At 36.3% G+C, this 15,713-nt stretch overlaps 1 protein-coding gene across 4 annotated transcripts in view; it reads left to right on the forward strand.

Moving 5' to 3' along the window:
* RGS12 (regulator of G protein signaling 12) overlaps positions 1–15,713 on the forward strand; it is a 90,955-nt gene that overhangs the window by 1,663 nt on the left and 73,579 nt on the right. For 2 of the 4 annotated variants that reach the window (XM_074147372.1, XM_074147370.1), the window contains exon 2: positions 4,586–6,529. In XM_074147372.1, the coding sequence (XP_074003473.1) occupies positions 4,673–6,529 (1,857 nt within the window). In that variant the 5' untranslated portion in view covers positions 4,586–4,672. Of the gene's footprint in view, positions 1–4,585; positions 6,530–15,713 lie in introns of those variants that run through there. The other 2 variants (XM_074147371.1, XM_074147373.1) reach the window with 1 other exon arrangement.

Consider the following 15,713-nt stretch of genomic DNA (forward strand, 5'->3'; position numbering starts at 1 on the left):
CCCTTGAAAGTAAGCAAATAAGTATTATTTTCTCTGTAGTAGAGGGTTTGAAAGTGACATGTAAAGCTAGCATGGATATTTAAAAGCACTACATAAAGAAATGCAGTGTTTGTGGGATAAAGTACAATTCAGCCATAACCGGTATTTTTTGTGGTTTATGCCCCCAAAGTAATTGATTGAAATGGTAGACCAGAATGTATGCTGGCAGAAAACTCAAATGTTTATTTTTGTTTTGTAGTTCTGTGACAAAGCAGATGTATATGGGCAAAATTTATTATTTCACATACTTGAACAACTCTTAATTTTTGTATGTTAGCATTTCTTTCTGAAATGTCCTGTGAAATGTTTTGTAGTTATTAAATTGGATTTGTTCTGTGTCATACTACTCAGCTGTGTTGGTACAAATTTTGATCGGATTTCTGAAATCATAGTACTAATTTTATAATTGCAGTGTTTTTCATATGATAGTAGGAATTCTATCCTTTTCAGTGTTTTTAATAAGTATATTGAAATGTCGCAAAACTGTATTAAGATTTAGTTACTGTGTATTACAAATTATTCTGCTTTTATAGGCCTCCTATAAAATGACTAGACTATCATCTGACTGGTACTCGCTATTTTTTTTTATATTGTACAGACTTTTTTCTTTAAGACTTACTTTACCATAATTAGTGATAGCAGAAAGTCAAAGTAATCTTGTCCGTGTGTAGTACTGTGGTGTAACCTTTTTTTTCTGACCTGCGGTGTATGACTGAATGTAGATATGCTATCAAATTAATAAAATTCAGTGCTATAATTATTAGAAGTATTTACAGTAGTATATTACTGGTAGGCTCAGTAAGATTCAGTATTTAATTTGTACTGAAAATCAACAGCTCGATAATTTTATCTTTGGTTACTCATGACAATTATCACAGGTTATATAGTTCACTAACAATTTCATGTTTTAGTAAATATGCAGACACCTGCAAAGCTTTGTATCAGTGCAACTAAATTGATGTCTTTGTTTCACTGGATGGGTGCATTACACAGTTTATAATTATTACAGGAAAAGGATTTTCAGACATACGATTGCTTTGAAACTGGAAGTTTGTGCCATTTTTGTGACATATCTTTTTAGCTCCAGATTTCAAATCTGCAAAGAAATTAAAATAAAACTCAGGCACTTAGATAATTTGGTAATTTAGTTTTGAACTAGTTTGTTAACAGTTTGTAGCTCAGCTAGTCTCTGTTGTAATCTCTCTGGTTATGAGAAACACTATTTTTGTAATTTTTCCACTTGCCTGTCATGCATTGTTGCAGTAAAACGTACTTGAAACTGAGGGTTCTTGCAGAAGGGCTACATTTGTCCCTTGTCTTGAAGTTTCCTCAAATTGAGTGGGCTGTTATTTGTCATGGATGTAGTTGACATAAAAAATGCACAACAATATTCAGCCACTAAGGGAGGGAAGAGATGGCTTTTTCAGTGATGTAACACAGGTTTTCTTGGTTGGTTTTTTTTTTTTTTTTTTAATATATATGTACATTAATAGCAAAAAAACCTTTAATGTTGGATTACTTCCTAACTTTACACTCACAAAATCACACAAATAAATTAATAGCTGGAAGTTTTCACACCTCTGGAACTTCATCATTAGAGAAAAGTAATGTATTAGCAGCCTGCTGTTTTGTTTTTATAATGGTCAGGTTTTGGAATGATGTTCCCTTATCAGTGGTTATCATCTGGAATAAATGCTTGGTGTGTAAGGGCCATAGGTTAGGAAGGCAAATAGAGAAATTGACTTGTGAATAGAGTTAAAAGGAATCCTCTCATAGCAAATATGGAATCATGAGGTAAGACAGTGCTGGGGTTTGTTTCTTCCCAAGAGCTGCCTAACTACACTTCATCGTGTGATTTTTATAGTTGCATATAGGGTATTTTTTTATAGATTTTTCTAATCTGTTGTTTTTTTTTTTTTAAATCTGTTTCTTTTTTCTTATCAGCCACTTCATTGTTACAATATTGAATCTTTTTTTTTTTTGTTACTACTGCTTTTTACTATATTTTTTTGATCAGATTATTTATAGTCTAATACTTTTAATTGTTTCCTTTCCTCTTGCAAACTAGTAGCACGCTTTTAAGGTGCTAGATACTACAGTGCTTTATGTTGACCAGATTAGCAGCACAGTTTTGGAGGGCTCCCAAGGGACACATTAAACTATTCTCCAGATAATCATGAACAGAAATATTCACTATAAGGCAAACTGAAGCATGTGTCATGCTCCTAGATAGCAGGTTTTTTTTTTACTGTTGGGCATTTGTTGGTTCATTTTTTTTTTTAGTTGAAGAACTGTATCTTGAAAGGTTTAATGATTATTCTCAGAAAGTACCAGACCTAATTAGAGATAGCTGAATGCACAGTGATCTCTTGGTTCACAATTTTAGCCTCGTAATTAAAAGGTCAATATATCTTTAAGGCACGAGACTGGATGGAAGTTGACGGGGTCTTTTACAGCAATGTGTGAGTTTGGTTAAATGTTTGCAAAACATTTCTTATGTTATGATTTCCATTCAGAGGTTAAGTGTGAAGTTTCATTACTTCTTAAAGCTAAGTTATTTTCTCAAATTATAGGAGAACTGTTGTTATTGAAGCTAGATAATTGCTATCTTAAAACAATTTGCAAAAACCATACTATGTTGAACAGTCACAGCTACACCATGGAGACATAAAAACCTGATGTCCCTTTGTTCAAAATACAAGCCAAAACCCAAAAGTAATGCCAAGTGAATGTCTTCTGCCTTGAAGGCTGCCCTATTTAGGATTTGGAAGGGTTAAGGGTATCACATCCTGTAGTTAAGTATTTAGCAGAAGATTCAAGGAACAGCAGTGTTTTTTTTTTTTTTTAAATTGGGTAATCAAACAGCTCGGATGTAGTTAAGTAGTTAAGACTTTGATCTTAAATTGTATTTTAGTTTTTGGGTGTTTTTTTGTTTTGTTTGTTGTTGAACTTTTGAAGTCATGGCCCAGGCAGAAATACTGTGAAAGTAGTGTGCTGTGCATTGCATCACACTTTGAGTGTGGGTTTTTTTGTTATTTCTGTAGCTGAGAGCAATGTCAGGGTTTCTTCGTCATTTTTCTTCCATGTAGTGGGTTGGAGTCCGCTAATTTAAGACTTTAGGTAAGATAAACTTTAGATACGTGTGTCTCTGTGTGTGTGTATATATATTTTTTTTTTTTTAATGTGCATCTATTTATCTAAAACGTTGCCTGCATTTTGCCCACTTTCACAATACTTACTTTTAAGTACCTTATATGCTGTAAATATGTTACAGTGTGACCGAGTTATGAATAAGACTGTGGACCAGCTCAGAGAAGTAATTATTTTCAGATTAGTTCTCACTTGGTCAGGCTGAGTTTATTGAAATCGTAGCTGTAGTCCTCCGGTTATTTCAGTCAGTCATCCTCCAGGCCTGTGGAAGCAAGAGTTCATGTCATGCAACAAGGGGATAGTTTCAAAAGTTGAACAAGTTGTCATTTATGTTCTTTGTGTTAAAACATTTTTATGCTGTTTCATCTGCTTAGTGGAGGAAACCTCTCTTAAACAATGGAATTTACCTGAGACATGCAGACTTCAATGTCAACACCAAAAATGTACTGAAATCTACTATTTCTTGCTGTACATATAAATCTGCTTTAGTTTAATTGTAAAGTCATGACTAGATTAATACTGGCAGCATGTGGAGTTCCTTCTTTTTTCTCTTTTTTTGGAAGTTTTTATTTAAGCTAAAACACATGGATGTTGGAATGACTGACTGAAATGCTTTTTTTTATAGTGTTTGCTTTCTGACAAGTTATTTTTGAGTGGATTAATTGGTTGGTGTAACAGTAAATCTGATTTTGGATCCCTTTGGTCTAATACATGATTGAATCTCCATTTATTGTTGCATATGTAACTGAAATGTGTGTGTGAAAGTTAAAGTTTGAGGTACTTATTTTAAGCTGCCTTTACAGTCAGTCAATGGAGAGATAAAGGCAACTCTAGGGGTAATTTCTCTAACCTGTCTTAGGTGGATATATTTGGTGTTTGTTTCTGTACATTGAGTATAAAGGGGGGTGGGCTATAGCTGAGTATGTACATTTGAGCTCTAATTTTTATGTTGCTGGGAAAGGATAGATGAGCTTCATCCAGGATTTTCACTGTGCTGTAAATTGTAGTGGTATTGCAATGGTGCAGTAAGCCAGAAGTTAACTGGATAGTATGTAACATGGTGGAGTTGGGGAAGATGTAACCTGCTGTAGTGTAAAAAGTCTGACTTACATTAGGAGACTTAGATTCTGTTCTTTGCTTTGTCATTCAGTTACTTTGCTCTTTTGGGCAGCTGCTGTACTTGCATTTGCTACTGCTTTCTCATTAGTAAAATTAAGACAGTGGTACCTGTTCTTTTCATAGTTTTGAGTGTTGTGTTAGTTCCCTAGCAATAGTTTTTGTTAGAGTTCACTAGCACTATTTCTGAACAATAAAGGGAATACTGAGTACTAAAACCTGTGAAATATGATTGAGAATTAAAATGTCCTTTTTTTTTTTTCTTCTTTTCTTTCTTTAGAGCTTCATCAGATGGAGTGATATTCTTGAAACATGACAAAAATCTGGACTAGTTAAAAGTTTTCCTATTTCAGGAAAAAAAGCCAAAATGTATAGGCCAGGGGAAACAGTGAAACGTCGACTCAACATGCACGCTCCTCCTCGGATAAGAAGCGTGGAAGTTGCTAGAGGAAGAGCAGGTTATGGGTTTACCCTTTCTGGACAAGCTCCTTGTGTTCTTAGTTGTGTTATGAAAGGAAGCCCTGCAGATTATGTTGGACTTAAAGCAGGAGATCAGATATTTGCAGTTAATGAAATCAATGTGAAAAAAGCCTCTCATGAAGATGTGGTGAAACTTATAGGAAAATGTTCTGGAGTCCTGCACATGGTCATTGCTGAAGGGATTAGTCATAGAGATTCATGTTCAAGTGATGAAGAAGTTGGTTTTTATGATGGGAAGGGGTGGCTGAAACCCAAACCCGACTCTAAAGCTCTGGGTATAAACAGAGCAGAGAAAGTTGTTGAAGAAATGCAGTCTGGTGGCATTTTCAACATGATCTTTGAGAATCCTACTCTCTGTGCTGGTAACTCAGATAATTCTGCACCAAAACAAAGATCGTTTTCAGATTCTGCTGCTATTAAATTTGAAACTGGCAATGAAAGTGTAAGCAATCCAAACCTACTGTCAAAGGAAGAAATGTCCAAAGTCCTGAATGATGATTCAGTTTTTAGAATTGGACTGGAGAGTGCAGAAGACTTTGGATTAGATGCAAGCATTTTAAATGTTGCCATGATTGTAGGTTACCTAGGCTCAATTGAACTTCCTTCAACAACCTTGAATTTGGAAAATGAGAGTTTGCAGGCTATTCGTGGATGCATGAGACGTCTGCGGGCAGAACAAAAAATCCATTCACTGGTGATGATGAAGATAATGCATGACTGTATTCAGCTCTGCAGTGACAAATCAGGTGTAGTGGCAGAATATCCTGCAGAGAAACTGGCGTTCAGTGCTGTTTGCCCGGACGATAGAAGATTCTTTGGACTAGTTACAATGCAGACAAATGATGATGCAAGCTTGGCTCAGGAAGATGAAGGGGTTCTGAGGACATCTTGCCATGTTTTTATGGTGGATCCTGAATTATTTCATCATAAAATTCACCAGGGCATAGCAAGGCGTTTTGGACTGGAATGTACAGCAGATCCAGACACAAATGGCTGTCTAGAGTTTCCAACATCATCTCTACCTGTTCTTCAGTTTATTTCTGTTCTGTATAGGGATATGGGAGAATTGATTGAGGGAATGCGTGCGAGGGCTTTTCTTGATGGTGATGCAGATGCTCATCAGAATAATAGTACAAGCAGTAACAGCGATAGTGGAATCGGAAATTTTAACCAAGAAGAAAAGAATAATAGAGTTCTGGTGGTTGATTTAGGGAGCAATCCAAGTAAACACATTCCTAACAGCATATGGGAAAATCCAGTAGGAAGGGGACAAAATCAGCCTGCTTCCCATTGGAATGGCTTCTGTCATGAACAAGAAGGAAATATTCCTTTAGAAGTAATTCAGAATGATAAGTCCCAGAATGTAAGCAAACACTTAAGTCCTTCTGCTCGAATTGAAGTTCCACTGGTTTCCTCCCGAAATTCAGTACCCCCATCAAAGAAAACCACTGCAGGGATAGGCAATCAAAGGTGGTTGCCTGTGCATGTTTTACAAGAATGGCAGCATGGAAATGCTAGCGACCAGGAGTCGTACACTGATTCTACTGATGGCTGGTCAAGTGTTAACTGTGGAACTCTTCCCCCGCCTATGAATAAGATTCCAGCTGACAGATACAGAGTTGATGGCAGCTTTGGTCAGCCCCAGATAAAATCTCATAAAAATGAATGGTCTAAGAAGATGTTTTGCATGCAGAACAAATTTGGCCCTTCGCACAGTATTAGGAAGTCTAAAGAAGATAAAAAGGTAAGAATATGTTGATACTGGTTCCTAAAAACAAAAAAAACCCAACAAACCCAACACCCTATGGTATTATTTGCATACTAAAATTTAAACATGTATTATATCATTTACCAAATTACAGAGGAAGAACATAATATGGTTCTTTCTCCTTTGCAGAGGCTTTGCATATTCCTGTTTAATTGAGTGCAGCTCTGGAGCTGTACTTCTGCTGGAAGTCTGTTAGAGCTTTCTCACATTTCTTCTTGTCTCTTCATTGTTTCCAAATGTTGCAGTGGCATTACAATAAAAGGAGACATGACATTCTAGCAACTTCGGTTCCTCCTGACCTCCAGCAGCAAAAGAATGGAAACAGTCTGGACCTTCAGTCTGGTTCCTTTTTTATAGAAGACTGGCTTGCATATGTTATTATATTAGTGTTATCTATTTTTATAGAGATGTAGTCTAAGCGTTAGTCAAAAACTTGTGTTATACATTTTTAACTTTAACTTGAATAAGACAATTTTATTATAAAAATTCACTCCAGCAGACCTCTCAATACAAGTAGTGTTAAACCTACATCAAAGGATAGTCGTTACTGGTGATTATAGTGTCCACTATTAGGTCACAAATCTAACATTCTGCCAGGAAGCTGTAATTCAAATTTTATTCCATTCTACTTGTTTTGTCTACTGTTAGGCTTTTATAAACCAAAGCAAGAAGATTTAAAAAAAAAGTGTGGGACAAATATCCAGTATAATTACATACTGTTCCCTTTGTCACACACACGTGTTGCTGTTAAGAGGACTAATCTCATTGGAGTCTTTTGTTGATAACTGGATTTCGGTAAAGTGGAGGTCATTGATCTTACGCTAGAAGAGTTAGTAGCAGAGTTGTATCTAAAACATTTGCTGACTTCAGGGAAAAACAGAACCTTATACTCCAAATCAGTCTTCAAGAAGCATTGTCCTTCCATGAGGAAGTATTGCTTAGATGATTGATTCAAGTGTCCATTATACTATCCAAATCTGTTTGAAAAAATGGTTTTTTTTTTTTCACCTGATTAAAAATATCCAACTGGTGCTCAAGTGGATGACAGTAGAGATTCATTAGTTGTTTCATACTGTTATAAACAAAACCTTTGCATTGGTATGACACTCAGGCATAGACTTTTTGGGGATTAGAATGCAGAACTTCAGAACGTTTTGGTGTGGAAAGAGAAATTATTTTTTATTGCTTTTCTTGCATTGTGAAGCCAACAACTTTCACACATATTCTTTTGTACACTGTTTGTGCTGAAAATAAAAAAAAATAAACTAGTATATATACTAGTTACACGCTACTGTATTTTTAAGGTGAAGCGACTGCTACAGGCAGCATTGTTTTCCAGACCTGCAATAATGTATTACATTTCAGGTGATCTTAAATACAAAGTGATTCACACTTTTCAAAAAAACAAATAGAAATTACCCAAACAGAAAGACTTAATTTGTAAACACTGCCCACCAAAACCACCTAACAGTCAATTCTATCTGCTACCCTGAAGACTACATGCTTCATGAGAATGTAGTCTGGTTTTGCCCAGAGAAATTCTTGAGGCCCCATCCCTGGAAGTGTTCAAGGCCAGGCTGCATGGGACTTTGAGTAACCTGGTCTAGTGGGAGGTGTCCCTGCCCATGGCAGGGGGGTTGGAACTTGATGATCTTTAAGGTCCCTTCCAACCTACACCATTCTATTATCTCTTTGCTGATGGACCAAGAAAAAAGCTTCTTTATAAGCAGCACCCAGTGCAGATGCATTATGGATCTTGGTTCCAACTGCTGGGGATGCTGTTGAAATTCCTTCAGGGTCTCTGCAACAAGTTTGTGTCTGCATTGCTGTCCATGATAGTAATATGGCTTAGATTTTTTTGGATATTTAAAATTTTTTACAAAAAAAATTTAAATGTTTGAAATACTTATTTTGTGGAAATATGCTAATGAAATTCTCATAGAAAAGTTTACACTTTAAGATTAAAGATGTTCTATATGTGGATAAACAGTAATAATATTTTACCTACTGTGAAATATACCATATATACCAGAATATGTTCCAACACAAAATATCTGTTTTCCCTTTTAAGTCTATTTACTAGAAAATAGGCATTCTGTTCTTTGATTAATAACAAATTTGTTTGCAAGACACATTTAAAATGTTTCTACATGGCTTCAGCATTTAGTCTCCTCATTAAGGCGACAACACCTCTTTTGCATTTTAATTTTGTTTTTCAATGTTATTGAAGGCTATTGAAACTGATGAGAAAAGCTCATGAAAGTCTTGAAATCATTTGCAAGTGTGAGTTGTAAGCACTTAGCATTATTCAGAGTAATTCATAAAGATGAAGTAGTACTATGTTCTCATCTTAAATCTTTAATGAAAATAGTCAGGGGATGTCATTATTGATAAATGTACCTCTGTGCTGCTTTACGTACTGCAGAAATAGGGAAAATCTATATTTTTGCATATTAGAGCACTAATTTGCTTTCATAAGAAAATGATATTCAGAAATTCAGACTCTCTTCTTGCTTTGTGTGAAGAGAAGAGGTAAGACTGTCTATCCCAAAACATTATTCCGATGGGTTAGATGCTGCATTCTAGAAAGCTCTATGTCCTTGGCTTCCTGTGACCTTTTTTAAGTGGTGAGAACTGATTTTACACAGCATGCTCAGACACATTCCAGTCATGGAATTAGGTATATGAAGCGGCCACATGGGATTGTGTTCGTGTTTTTACAACCTGGTGGCTGAGTCTAATGCTTCATTTGGAAGAGCAGTCCTTAAATTGCTTTTTAATTAAGGTGGGCTTTTTCTTTTTTTTGTCTCTTACATTAATACTGAAGAGTAATATATCCTACGAGTGGGAATGTGCAGAAGACACAAGAGGGAGGAAAGGTAACCAAAACCAGAGTTTTTTGTGAGGGACTCATATATGCACATCCATATTATGTACCATCTTCCTTGAAGCTTTCATTACACACTGGGGAAAGGACATGAGTTCCTGGATGCAATTCTGTTCTAGCAGAACTGCTATGCAGCTAAACAGTGATAATCACAGCGTGATGTACATGCTTTACAGTGCCAGTGGGGGGTAAGAGGGGCACAAACTCTTTCCTGATTGTATAGCTGCACTGATAAAACATTTGTGAATTGTATAGAACACAGGAGCAGATGTGAGAAAGAGCTAGTGAACATATCTGTTTAAAATTACACTTTCAGAACTGGCCCTGGGAAATGTCTCTTGTGGATAGGAATAGGTATGGAGTTTCAGACTTCAGGTTACAAGGGAGTAAACACGTTTTCTGAGCTTCGTTTTCCCTTTAGTGTTGTAGTCCCTTTAATTATGATGTTTTCAGCTCACAAATTAGAATTGTGGTTAATTTTGTAATAATTGGGAAAAGCACTTTTAAAATATTAATATTCTTTACACTACTACAAAGCATTCTAAAGTTCAATATAAGTGTGAATAGGTGAAAAAAATTAAAAACGCCTAATTTGATTAAATGTTACTGGATAGCATGAGGTTTTTTGTTTTGCTTTAAAATGTTGTAAGGAATTTATCCTTAAGTTACTGAACTCATGCTTTCACTATTGCTGTATTTTTTGTTTTTTAATCTCTGGCTTTAAAATGGTTGTTTTACGTGGGAAGAGGAGAACCAAATCAGGGAAATTTTGGTTCTATTCCACCTCTTCTGACTGAGACGTACTTAAAGGTTTCTCTGGCCCTATGCACCTCTAAAATTATTTCCTGTACTGAACTTCACGTTTCCTATGTTTCTTAAAAGATTCATGTGAACACATTTCTACTGAAGCATCTTATGAGACTTTTTTGGGGGATCTCCTTGACTAGTAGGAGCCCTGATGATGTTCCTGAAATTCACTGAAAAGGAAGATCATGGAAGGTGGCTTTGAATCTCAGAATGACTAAGGATGATTTCTGGCAGCTACAAACTCCTGAATTGCTGTAAGACTGATAATGGGTAGGAGTGTGTGGTTTTATGAGGCCTATGAGACTAGAGAATGAAGAAACTGGTTATGGTTTCAGTGGGAATGGAATGATTCCTGCTTTTTTGTTTGTTATTCCTTTTGTGCTGTACTACCTTTGCTGTTGCCTTGTTATTTCCACCTTTTTCAGCATCCCGCTAAGTTTCAGTTACCTACTCATCCTTTTGCATGATTTTAGATTACGCAAAAGAAAAGCACCATAAGCAATATGAAGACATCAGGGGATGTTAGGATTGGCAAGAGACTTGAGAAATTGCTGAACAGGGAAGCATTCCTTTCCCTCTAGACTAAATTAATCTAATACGTTTGATTTTGTTCAACGCTCACTCTGTTTTTGGGCTAGCGCCTGGCCAAAAATATGTCTACCCATTACTGTTTTAAATTAAGTTTTACTGGGAAAATACTCCTTTTTCCACTGGAAAGCTTCATAACAGCCAGTTTGGTCTTTGAGTTTTCTCTCCATGAAGAAGAATCTTGGGCACTGACCTCTGACCATTCTGTTTTTTAAAAAAAAAGAAAGTCTGTTTTAATATTGTGGAGGCAAGTATAACATTTAAGATCACAAGAGGTTTTACAACCTGAGCTTAATAACCAGTACTAGGTTCATTCCAAATGAATATGACCAATCTATTAAAAAGTAATTAAAAAGTCTTTCAAAATTTGAGGTCTTGATTTTTAGAAACCCTTTCTCCTTCACATTTTTTGTAAGACTTCTGCCTTGGCCGCATTATTGTTTGTGCCCATGAAGAGTGTGAATTTGTAAATTGATCCTATTTGTAAATTTTAGAGGAAGGAAAAATAGATAATCTCATTGTCTGAGAGTCACTGGACAAAAGTATTGCAGAGTTTTATTTATTTTTTTTTTTAAACCAAAAAACGTATCAACTGCTTTCTGATGTTCATGACTTAAGCTACTGAGAGTATTGTAAAAGTGTAGAAGAGAGAAGAAAGGTAAGCAATGCTGTGTGGTTCACTAACGCATCTTTCCTTGTGAATATGTTTTCTGGGTTACTATTACTGTTATTCTATTTTGATCAGAAGTTTAACTGTAACTACTTCAGAGTTGTCTTTGTTTCCAAAGCAAGTGTTACTGAAAAAGTTATGCTGTTCAAGTTAAAAATGCAATAGGTTTGGGGTTTTTTTTGTGAAAATTTGTAATTTGCTTGAAATCCAAGAATTGCAGTTTTTAATGTTGGTAACTGGATGGTGAACTAACTGAAAGGCAGATGCTTTAGATGCAAAGACAATGTTGGCAAAGCTGTGTGGTTCCCATATTTTTTTTTTGTTGTATAATTACATGTTTTTTTTCCCTTTCCTCTACAATCCTGTTTGCTCACTAGCTTAAATTGTTCCACCCCAGCTGTTTATAAAGCAGAATTAATGGCAGCTGGATTGCTATTCTTATGCAGTGCAATTTAATGTTAACCACTGGAATTATAGGCTTTGATCTGATTTGAGATGTATGTATATACCTTAAAGAGTACTCAACTGAAATCCCAAACACCAAGCTAGATCTGAAATTGTGCTAATGTGAATTAATCTGCAAAGAGGCATTTATATAAAATAGGTCCTCTGATACATTTTGCTATGAGAAAATAAAAAGCAATTAAATGTTTAGTAATTTCATGCAGCCTTTCCATATGTATCATAATCTTCTAAAAGAATGTTTAAAAAAAACAGGTCAGTTCTAGGATCCTTAAGAATGTATCAGTAGCCAAAATAATGCTGGGTGCTTCTCTCTGAAAAAGACATTAGATAAAATCTGGACAGTAAATGTCTGTAGCAATGTTGACTTTGTGACTTTTTCTCACTTCAAATTTATGTGCAACAGACTTAGATTTTTTTCATTACACTTGAATTTAAATGTTTTCTAGATCAAGTGTAGGTTAACATTAACATTGTGAAAATTCAAGGGATTTCTGAGCTAGTTTTGAGTTGCAAAGTCACTGGAGAAGGTAGTGTCCTGAGAAACAAAGAGAAACAATGAAGAAAACAGTGTGGAGAAAAATAATGAGTAATTGAAATAATGAAAAATGGCTATATTTGAAGTTTTAAATGTGGAAGCTTTGAGAGAAGAGATTATAAAGTTATTGGCTGAGTTTTCAGTAGTATGAAGATAGACCCTGATTCCTTGCAGTTGAGAGGATTTAGAGAAGAAAAGGAGCTGTAAAATACCAGTTCTTCACTGGAGAAGTAACAGATCATATGGAATATATCAATATTGTGGGCCCATGCAAATCTCATGAAGTTCAGCCAGGCCAAGTGCAAGGTCCTGCACCTGGGTTTTGGCAATCCCAAGCACAAATTCAGGCTGGGTGGAGAATGGATTGAGAACAGCCCTGGGGAGAAGAACTTGGGGGTGTTGGTGGACACGAGCCAGCAATGTGCGCTTGCAGCCCAGAAAGCCAACCGCATCCTGGGCTGCATCATAAAAAGTGTGGCCAGCAGGTCAAGGGAGGTGTTTCTGCCCCTCTGCTTTGCTCTGGTGAGACCCCACCTGGAGTACTGTGTTCAGCTTTGGAGTCCACAGCACAAGAAGGACATGGACCTGTTGGCACGGGTCCAGCAGAGGGCCACGAAGATGATCAGAGGGCTGGAGCACCTCTCCTATGAGGACAGGCTGAGAGAGTTAGGGTTGTTCAGCCTGGAGAAGAGAAGGCTCTGGGAGACCTTATAGCAGCCTTCTAGTACCTAAAAAGGGCCTGCAGGAGAGATGGAGAAGGACTCTTTATCTGGGTATGTAGCAATAGAACAAGGGGTAATAGTTTTAAACTGAAAGAGGGAAGATTTAGATTAGATCTTAGGTAGAACTTCTTTCCTGTGAGGGTGGTGGGACACTGGAACAGGTTGCCCAGGGAAGTTGTGGATGCCCCATCCCTGGAAGTGTTCAAGACCAAGCTGGAAGGGGGGTTTGAGCAACCTGGTCTAATCGGAGGTGTCCTTGCCCATGGCAGGGGGTTTGGAACTTGATGATCTTTAAAGTCCCTTCCAACCCAAACCATTCTATGATTCTATGAATAAAGGTAATTTTTTAACAGAAATATATACAGAATTGCTAAAAGTTGCCTGAAGTGTCTAAACAGAAACATGGAAAAATGAACCCTCAAGAGAAAGATTTGAAAATTAATTCCATGAATGAGTTTGCAAAAATTGTGCCAGACAAGGATATTCTGCATCATCAATCCAAATTCTAGCTCTTTCAGGCAATCACGTATTATCATGCCTTCCATACACTTAGCAGTTACAACTTTGAAAAAAAATATGTTTGCATCCTGCCATCCCTTCCACCCCGCCTTGTACAGGAACAATATTCTATCACTATTATAATGTTAGAAACTTTTTTTTATTGTCCAGTCTGAAGTCTAGTCATGGTCACCTTATACCCATTTCTTCTGCTCCTAGTGTCTCCTTTAAAGAAAGTGACTCTTTATTCAGCATTCAGCTCTTTTGGCTTTCATTTTATTTGATGTAAAGCGCTTAATCTTTTAGTCTTTTGGGAAGTAAAGTTTTCATTCTTTGGATAACTTCAGTAGCCCTTTTCTGAAACGACTCTAGCTTAATTTCTTGTTTCTTGGAGCTGAGTGACCAAAATTTTATGCTGATTTCGTGGTCAAGCTTTCATGTAATTGTAGTGTACATTTGCCTGTCTCTATTGTTCATACTTCATACAATACTGCTTCATATATTATTTACTTTTTTCATAGCACGTGGCATTGATGATTAATACTTATTTTGTAATCAATCAGTAAAAGCATCCGTATGTATCAGATGAGAAGTCCAATATTGAGGTCAATATCCTATTTTGGACACCGGCCAGGAGCAGCTGCTTAGAAAAAAAACATGGAAGAGCAGTGAAAAATACATCCTTCTAATTTTCAGCAGCACGTGGTTTAGAGACTTTCCTCCGGTAGAGACACCATCCACATCATTGTGCATGCTAACCTTTGTGAACCTTTGTTCTTGAATTTGTTGTTTCTTAAACTCAGTTGTACTTTTGGCATTCCTGGTATCACTTATATATTCTGCAGTTTAATAGCGTGGAAAGAAAACAGAACGTAATTGTACTTTCCATATAGTTTCATACCTGCTGCTTTTTGTCATGAGAAGTACTGAACAATCTTAGTCTATATTTATTTTTTCTTAGTAATTTTTGTTTTAAACCTCAACCACCAATAACTTATTTTCCAAGCAGAAATAAGCTTAGTCTCCTCCCATACATAATTTCATAATTGTGATTTTCCTCCCATAGTTATATTACTTTTGAGATAGGTTAACCAGAACTATAAGCAGTTTTTAAAATGTGTGGGCAGGCAATGTATTAATAAAATTCTTGATTTCTTTTGCTTTTTGGATGATTCTTCATTTGCCTTTTTGATTATTGCTGATTATTGGACCATACTGACTTGATGTTCCCAGCTAATTCCTACCTAATGATCAAGATGATTGGGAACCAGTTGTTCTGTGTGTACTTGTAATTTTCTCCACGTTTTCCCCTAGTGTACTCAGGTCTTTCTGTTGCACTGCAATTTCCAACTAATAGGCTTCCAACTCATACAAAATACCATTATCTAGTTATACTGAGAAAATGATTTTACTGTTCCATCTGCATTAATACCATCAACACGTGTAGGCTTTTTGTTTGAAAAGGGAGTAGGATAGTACTGAAATGTAAGTGGTCAGTGTTTTGTGCCTAGCATTGTTAGTACAGGTGACATGTAATAAATTTCATTTACTTGAATGTCCAGTGTGACAGGACAGCCTCTTTTCTATGTCTTCCCAGAGTGCATAGAGATCTTAAATGAAATTTTACGTCGGTCTTGATTATATGATGGGCCTAACTGCCATTAAAAATGCCACTGTAATGGTTAGAAGGCAGCGAAACGTGTCGTTATCATCTGATTAGTAAAGAGGTATTTTTAAAAGTGATCAAATCCATTGACCAGTCATGGCGAATCCTTTGTCATACTGGTGCCAAAAAAAAAAAAAAAAAAATCATGACAGGAATTGCAGTGTAATTAAAGCCTGTGGAAAAGCTGTCTTGTAAAGTTTGAGTGACGCTAGACCTTTTTTAATTAACCTTCCTGTACCTAATCCAATTGTGTAAGGTGATGTCAATCCATGATGATGGCGGTAGCACAAGTCAGCCTGGAGGGTGTTACTTCATTCTTGTT

Source organism: Numenius arquata, chromosome 5 (genome assembly GCF_964106895.1).
Source record: "Numenius arquata chromosome 5, bNumArq3.hap1.1, whole genome shotgun sequence".
Taxonomy (NCBI): Eukaryota; Metazoa; Chordata; class Aves; order Charadriiformes; family Scolopacidae; genus Numenius; species Numenius arquata.